The 7861-nt window shown below is 45.2% G+C and overlaps 1 protein-coding gene across 10 annotated transcripts in view; it reads left to right on the forward strand.

Moving 5' to 3' along the window:
• Positions 1-4705, forward strand: part of FGGY (FGGY carbohydrate kinase domain containing) — a 131486-nt gene extending 126781 nt beyond the window's left edge. For all 10 annotated transcript variants that reach the window (XM_039380579.1, XM_039380581.1, XM_039380580.1 and 7 more), the window contains 2 exons: positions 2964-3025; positions 4151-4705. In XM_039380579.1, the coding sequence (XP_039236513.1) occupies positions 2964-3025; positions 4151-4232 (144 nt within the window). In that variant the 3' untranslated portion in view covers positions 4233-4705. The remainder of the gene's footprint in view (positions 1-2963; positions 3026-4150) is intronic.
• The last annotated feature ends 3156 nt before the right edge of the window (positions 4706-7861 follow it).

Raw genomic sequence — 7861 nt, forward strand, 5'->3', positions numbered from 1 at the left:
CACAAGGTTGATTCGATTCAGTAATGCAATTCTAATGTTCCTTTGTTTCCCATTTCATTATGAATTCATATTTTCAATGTTCTGTTCCTCTTTGTCCCCAGAAAATTGTTGAAAAGACTCTCCTCTGGGAGTAAAGTTTTTTGTTCAAACTAACAATGACCAAACTGACTTTAAAACACAGAAAAACACACAACTGAAATGTGAATTAAGAGAGGGAATTAATTTAGGATATTTTGAGCAACACAGAATGGGTGAGTTGTTGAAAATTGCTGGCTGTGTATTTTTTTGACATGTTAATTCCACATAACTGTGGTAGTTGCTGTGAGACTTTAATACTGTGGATTCTCAAGGATCTGGGTATTTTCTGTAGATTTAAAAACACAAAAGTATTTTAGCAGATAAACTGGAAACACTGCTTGGGCACCTTCCTCCTTAGCTCAAGGTGGCTGGATGAGGGGACCAGGCCCTGTTTCCTAGTTTAGATCAGGCCTTGAGGGACCAGATTTCCTTTAGGGACCTCTCCATGGGAGCGGTGACACCCTCTCCTGCTGCCCGACAGAGGATGGTGAATCTGTGCACAGGGGTTTCAGGGTTGGGGAGACTTCACAGGGAGTGTGGGAAGCTCTCAGCAGCCTTGTGGAGACTTGGTTTCACCCTTTGAAGACTCTACAAAGCACTTGGTCTGGAAGCTGGGCCCCAGCAGAGCAGTGGAGGCACAGGTGGGGAGGGGGGACATGTGGAGGGACCCTGAGCCGGGTGGGATTGCCGTGCAGAGCCAGGATGCCCTCAGGCTCCCATGCCTGGGGGAGCCTGTTCTCTCCTGGATCAGCCCAGGGGACCTGGGGTTTGATGAGTAACAGCATAAAAATAAAACCTGTGTGGAGATGAGTTTATCTCCAAGCTGGCTGACTGCCCAGAGCAGCAGCAAGGCTTGTGCTGCACTGGAAGGCGTAAGAGGCCCCAGAGTAAAGCACAACATGAGTGTGTGGAGCACTTATGTCAGAGGCAGGACATATCCTGGCAATGGTGCTGTTTGTGTCCTGGTCTGTTAACACTGCCCAGGCGGGCCTGAGTGTGCAGGGAGCAGGGAATGGCAAAGTCCGTCCCTCCCTTTCAGTTTGATTGGATGTTTAGACCCTTTACATGTCTTGGTTTTATTTCCATTCAGCAAGGTGACTCTTCCATTAGTGAGAGAAAGGGCTGCGAGGGGCTTTGCCTTACATTTTCTGTAAGACACAATGGAAAATCAGTATCCATTGTAACAGAGGGAATTGGCATTTACTTGTAGGCTTTTCTTCTGTGTCTTCATTCATTTTTGTTGGTATCTCTAAATCCAGCTGGCCATGTAATGGAGTTGTAAGAGACTGACTGTTGTAAACAGGGACAATGCTTAAGTGTTGTCAGCATCACCTGTTAAACGACAGGGAATAAAATGCCCGTTCCTCGTACTGGGAAGGATATCAACCTTTCCATGCCCGTATTTTAATCTGGCGGGTGTGCAGACTCTCAGTGCCAGCAGGCTCACATGTCCCATGGAAAGGAACACACTATCTCACTGGAAGTGTTATTTCAAGGGTGTTTCTTAGGGAATCAAAGTACAATCAACCTCTCCACATAGGAAAGAGAATGGGCATATGAGAGCACAGAAATATTCCCTCCTAGTTTATCAGCAGCCCTAGCAGAGTAAAATCCTGACTGCACACACTGGCAGTCTTTTTACTTCTATAGAACCATGATTTCATCCAGTATCGACACCCTGAAGTTGACAAAAGTAGAAAGTAGGCGTTCCATGTTCTAGTGGGACATTTGGACTGGCAGGATGAAAGGACACTCCCAGAACATGCCAGGTAATACTGCAGGTTCAGTCAGGCAGAGCTTATCCTTGGAGCCTCCCTGCCTGCCCTGGGCTGTGACACTGTGCTGACGTTGCTCATCTACTTCTAAAGTTCTAGGAAATCCTTGGCTGTGAAGTGCTGGATTAGTGGAAAGCACAGATTTCACTACAGCAGATATTACAGTCTGTAAAATCATCCAACCCTTCTAAAAATGCAGCTGAAGCAGTTGGGTGGAAGGTTCCAGCAGCAGCACAGGCTGCCTGTTCTCCGGGGTCATCCTGATTCTTTGGCACTACATTAGAGCAGTTTCAGGGTCGTGCTTAGAAACTATGAACATTGATTTAGTCACACGCTGATTCTCGAATCCTGATATTTAATGCTTTTAACATTCTTCAAAGCTATTGCTTTGATGCTCCTTGTGAAATCACTGAGTGCCTCCTGGCACTCCTGAGAGCTTGGTCCCCTGTGAACTTCAGTGGTTAGTATCTCCTTCCAGGAGGATTGTTCAGGAGAATCTATGGAAAATCAGAATCTCACAGAGATCAGGAGAGGAACCAAATTACTTGTTTCTCTCCCTTCCATAAGTGACTGTCCCAGACTCCTTCTCTAGGGGGTTCTGCAAAATCTGACTTTGTTTTGGCCAAAAGCAGAGGAGGATCAGAGTTTACCTCTTACAGAGGGTGAGGGAAGTTGTGGGCTCCAGAACAGGCCTTTCCAGGTTACCTTTAGCTTCTGGAGCACCCTCCAGTCCCCCCTTGCTGCAGGGAACTGATACTTTCAGAATACGATTAAGGGATCTGATGTACAGTATCATTTTATTTGAGAAACTCCCCTCTGGGGACACAGTGTTTAACATTTCCTTTGGTTACTGTAAATAATAAAAGATAGTCTGTTCCGCCTGGGACTCCCAGTGAGAAAGAGGAACAGATTTTGGTGATGAGGGGTCTGCAGTGCTTTGTTCTCATGACTACTATATAATGGGATTGAACATATTTGCTGCCATCTGGCCCGTGCAGCCGAAACAAAATACATCGCTAATGTTCCGATTGGTTTTGAAACATCTTGTTCTCGTCAAAAAGTATTTTAAACCAAAACAGGCTTTTCCAGTTTGTGTTTGTCTTTTCCTAGGAGGCCATGGCGAAAATGGGGAAAATTGGGAGAGTTGTGCAGCCCAACCACGAGCACAAAAGGTAACACTGGGATTGTTGTGTTCCCCTGGGAAAGTTGGGGTGTATCTCTTTATGTCCCTGTTCAAGGACAGTAGTGTTGAGCACCCAGATTTTTTAAGTGTCATAGTACACTATATTTTTAAGATTGTTTACATTATATTTTTAAGGATTATTTCTATTAAGTTTGAATTATTTCTGTTATATTTTTAAGGATTATATTATATTTTAAGCGTTATTTATGTTAAATTTTTAAGGACTATAATACATTTTAAGAGTTATTTATGTTACATTTTTAAGGATTCCACATTCCATGGGCGGCGGCGGGCGGGCTCCCCCTGGCGGCGGGAGCGGGCCCGCGCGCCCCGGAACCGGGAGGGGGGACACGGCGGGACACGGCGGGACACGGGGGTCCCCTCGCCACAGGACACACATTGAGTGTCCAGGGAAGAGAACAGAGCTGGGGAAGGGTCTGGAGCACCAGGAGCGGCTGAGGGAGGTGGGAGGGCTCGGCCTGGAGAAAAGGAGGCTCAGGGGGGACTTCCTGGCTCTCTGCAGCTCCCTGAGAGGAGGGTGGAGTCGGGTGGGGATCGGGCTCTGCTCCCAGGGAACAAGGGACAGGACTGGGGGAAACGGCCTTAAGTTGCGTCAGGGAAGACTTAGATCGATGTGAGGGAAAATTCCTTCATGGAAAGTGTTGTCCTGCCCTGGCACAGCTGCCCAGGGCAGTGGTGGAGTCCCCATTCCTGCAGATACTTAAAAAACATGTGGATGTGGCACTTGGGGAGATGGGTTAGTGGTGGTCTTGGCAGTGCTGCGGGAACAGTTGGACTTGGAGGGCTTTTCCAGCCTGAATGATTCTGTGCAGCGCCAGTGTCTCCCCACTCCCATGGCAGAGAACTCTGGGGAAAAGCTGTCTGGGAAGCAAAGCTGGCTGTAGGGAAAAGGTGTAATTACAGCTTGAAATCACTCGTTTGGGTGGAAACTGTGCTCCGGCAGCGCACAGGGAGGGCTCTGATCCCGGCAGAAGGTGTAATTAGGGAAGAGTCAAAGTTTCTTTGATGTTGAGGGAAGGCAGTAAACGTGTGTATTACAGGGGGTTTAGATCTTCAAATCTTGGGCTTTATTGAAATTAACTTTCTTACACAGATTTTATGACAAGAAATATGAAGTATTTTTGAAGCTTGTGGAACATCAGAGGGAGTATCGCTCCATCATGAACAGCTTGTGATCCCAAGGGATGTAGTCTGGGAACAGCAGGGATAATGAATTTCCAGGCACGTGTGATGTGGGTAATTTCTTCTTACTGTACCATCCATGTTAAAAATATACTTTTATCATTTAAAGTATACATTTTAATTTTTAATGAGAAATAAAATGCACTCACTTCGCTGTGAAGCATTGGGTATTTCCTGTCAATAATCCCTGCACCCCAGGGACAAGGAATATTCATCTGTTCCAGTCAGAGAACACAAGATAACCATCTGCAGGTACCCCAGTGCTTGTATTTGGACTGGCAGGAACAGCACAAGGAACAACATGACTCACTCTGATGGACTTGAGTCCACAGAGTCACTGTTCATGTAGGTAGACTCCATCTTATGCCCTTAGCTTGAGAGAAATTCATTCTTTAGCATTGGCATAGGCTGCAATTCCCAGTTAAATGCAAACAGAAGTTACACAATAAAAAAATTGGACTTGGAATATTTGGAAAATAATAGTTTCTGCTTTTTTTTTTATGTTCGTAGTCAGTCCTGAAAAACATCTGGTAATTTTTTTAAAGAAACAATGCACTTCCTGCCTTGTAGTTCATGGAAAAGCAATTGTTGCCATTTCCAAAGTACCCATTGTTAGGAGAAACAGCTTTACAAGTTCAGGGACATAATTAAAGACAATGAAAGTTGATGGGAATAAAATGAAGAAACATCACAACACAAAGAGTAAAACAAGCAAGAAAATGACTGAGACACGGTGGTGTGTCAGAGCTCACAGCTCAAGGGCATGATAAAATATGGCAGCTGGGAATACAGGGAGGGGAAAAGCAGTTGGAGAGCAGTGTGTTGTAAACAACAAATATTCATAAATTTTAATGTATCTATTTCAATATACAATTAATGTGTAAAAAAGAAGTCCACAGACTCCAAATGGATAGCAAATGTACAGATTATACAGGGACAGATGTGCAGGGTTGGCTGGCACTGTACCAGCGCTTCTACTCTTTGCAGCTCAATACAAACACACACACAAACAGCTTCAGCAAAGTTTCCATAAACTTCCTGCTTTTTATATCATTATCATCAAACTGGCCTTGATTCCTCAGGCTGAACTGGTACCAAGCTTAGTGATCACAAGGAGTGTATGGAGTTTAGAAAGGAAACAAACAGTCACACTGGCTTGGTGTAAAATGTAGATGCACAAAGTTCAAGGAATCTCTGTACCTTACGTGGGCTTGTACAAAACAGTTACGGGGAGATTTGTTCACATTTCCTACATGGCTTTTTAATGCTTTTCTCCCCGTGTAATAGTTGTACTTTATAGCTGCATTTCTGTTGCAGGACAGTGTTACTACCAGTTTCACATTATGCATTTTAAAATCTGTTCCCATTGCAGAGCTGTAAGAAATCCATATCTCAGTGTCTGGGAAATCAGCTGTGATAACACAAACACTGGTACAGGATTTTGCAGTGAGATTGTCTGACCATCCTTTTGTTATGCAAGACTTAGCAAATTGTACAGCTTGTCGAGTTCTCAAATTAAAATTTAATTCAAATTGAGCCAAGATGTAAAATGTTAAAGCTCAGGAGTTCTAGCACTCTTCAGCTGCAGGTCGATGGGCATTTTAATGTTAAGCTCTGTTTTTGGCTTTAGGCACTTTCAATTTAGGCTCTTTGGATGACGAGAAGTTACAGAAAAATGCAATAGAGAGAGTTTAGCAAGTGCACAGTGTAAAACTGCCCTCTGAGGTTTCACACTGAGTCACTTGGCAGTGCCAAGCACTGCTGAGTCCTGATCCAGCCCATGTCACCAGCAAAGGGACAAACCCATCACACGTGTCCCCAGTCCAAGAGAAGCCCGTTCACTGTTTGGTGAAGTTTGCCCAAGGGCCCCAACTGGAGCCAGTCAGGCCCAGGCCTTGCCTCCCTCACCCATTGGGTGCAATTTGCTGACAGATGTTTATCGTGCAACTTAAAAGAAGGGGAACCACCATGTCATCAGCTGCTCCAAGTATCCTGCAGAGAGGCCCAGGCTTCACATCAAATGGAGAAGACAAGCATAGGTGGTTCCAAAGAAGCAAACAGCACCTCTGAGGAAAAAAATCCATGAGACACCCCAAGGTGAAGATTCTTCAAAAGGCAAGAGTCAGGAACAGCAGCATGTCACACAGGTAATCTGCAAACTGAGTATTCACATGACATAGGTTATTTTGCATCCTGATGCTTGCAGTGTTTCAGTTCAATGTGTCTCTAAGCATTTTCAGATTCAAATCTCTTGAATGAAGAACCTTTCTGTGCTGCATGAATGCCCCTATGCTGTTCAATTGTGCAGTATCCAGAGGAACATTTCTAAAAGGGATCCCCACTGCCCCAGACCTTGGAAAAGAAAATATTCTGCCTGACATTGAATCCTTTTGGGAATTGGGTCTTAATGGCTGCACTGTGTGTGCCTGGATTGAGAATTTGGCACCAAGTGTAGGCTGTGAGTGCTTGGAAATGAGGCCTTGAGTCTCACCCGGCTTTGCACAGGAACTGTAGGACTAAGTGATTGTTCCTCTTCATTAATGCTGTTGGGTTGGGTTAAAAATTAATGTTCCCCTCCACGGGGCGTAGTTTAGTCGGTAGGTTAGAACAGACTCCACAGTTCTTTCAGGCTCCTTCCCAGGATGTGACAGGAGAGGAAGGATGTGCTTTGGTGATATCTTACACCCTGTCAGGAACAGGCCTTGCTTGTGCCTTTTACTTTGCAAAGTGGCTGTGCAAAAATGGAGCCTTTGCTCTTCTACACTGATATGTACAGAGATACACAGACCAACCGAGGGAGGGTTTCCACAGTTTCTTTCCCTGTGGATAGCACCTTATTCTTGAAGCTCCCTGGATTGTTTGAAGCCCTTGGGAATACAGGTACCCTGTGGACAGAAGCATTGCTGCTCCATCAAAGAGTTGTCCAGAGCCAGTGTGGCTTTCAGGGTTGTGAGGGCCAGTTATCCCAGATAAACCAGGAGGCACTGCCAAGGAGCAGATGTACCTCTGGAAAATCCAGTTGTCACATCCTTTCCAATTCTTCTTACCCAGACAACTGCTGATTTCCAAGTACAACATAGAGAGGTTTCAGGAAAGAGGGCAGGAAGATGAGGCTGCACGTGTGGTGACAGCAGTGGGTGACACACACTAATGTCAGGGCTGGCACTAACAGCAAAAACAGCAAAGCACAAACAGCATCTGATCAGAAGCAGCACAGCTTGACTTGCAGCTCCTGGGGCAGTGAGCAGTGTGACAGCTTAGGGGAAACAAAACCTCTCAACAATTAAACTGATCAAACCTGACAAGGACCCCAGTGCAAACAGCAGCACAACACTGAGCTGCCACTGGGATGGAATTGTTCTGTTGAACTGAACAATTACCTTTGTTCTTCAAAATAACCAGCAAGCAGTTTTTTGTAAGTCTCCAGGAGCCCTCAGTGCAGGGTTTCTGCACCCAGAGTTACTTTGTCTGCTGTCATTGGAAAGGGGAATATGGGATAAACCGTGCTTGAAATCCAGTGTAACAGTGGTCCTGATGCCATCAGTTACATGTTGTGTACAAAGACTGGGGATGTTAAATTTGGCCCAAAAGTATTTTTATGAACCTTGCTCTGACTTCTGCT

The sequence above is a fragment of the Pipra filicauda genome, unplaced genomic scaffold (genome assembly GCF_003945595.2).
Source record: "Pipra filicauda isolate LSUMZ 115617 unplaced genomic scaffold, ASM394559v2 scaffold19_size4547281_pilon, whole genome shotgun sequence".
In the NCBI taxonomy this organism is placed as follows: Eukaryota; Metazoa; Chordata; class Aves; order Passeriformes; family Pipridae; genus Pipra; species Pipra filicauda.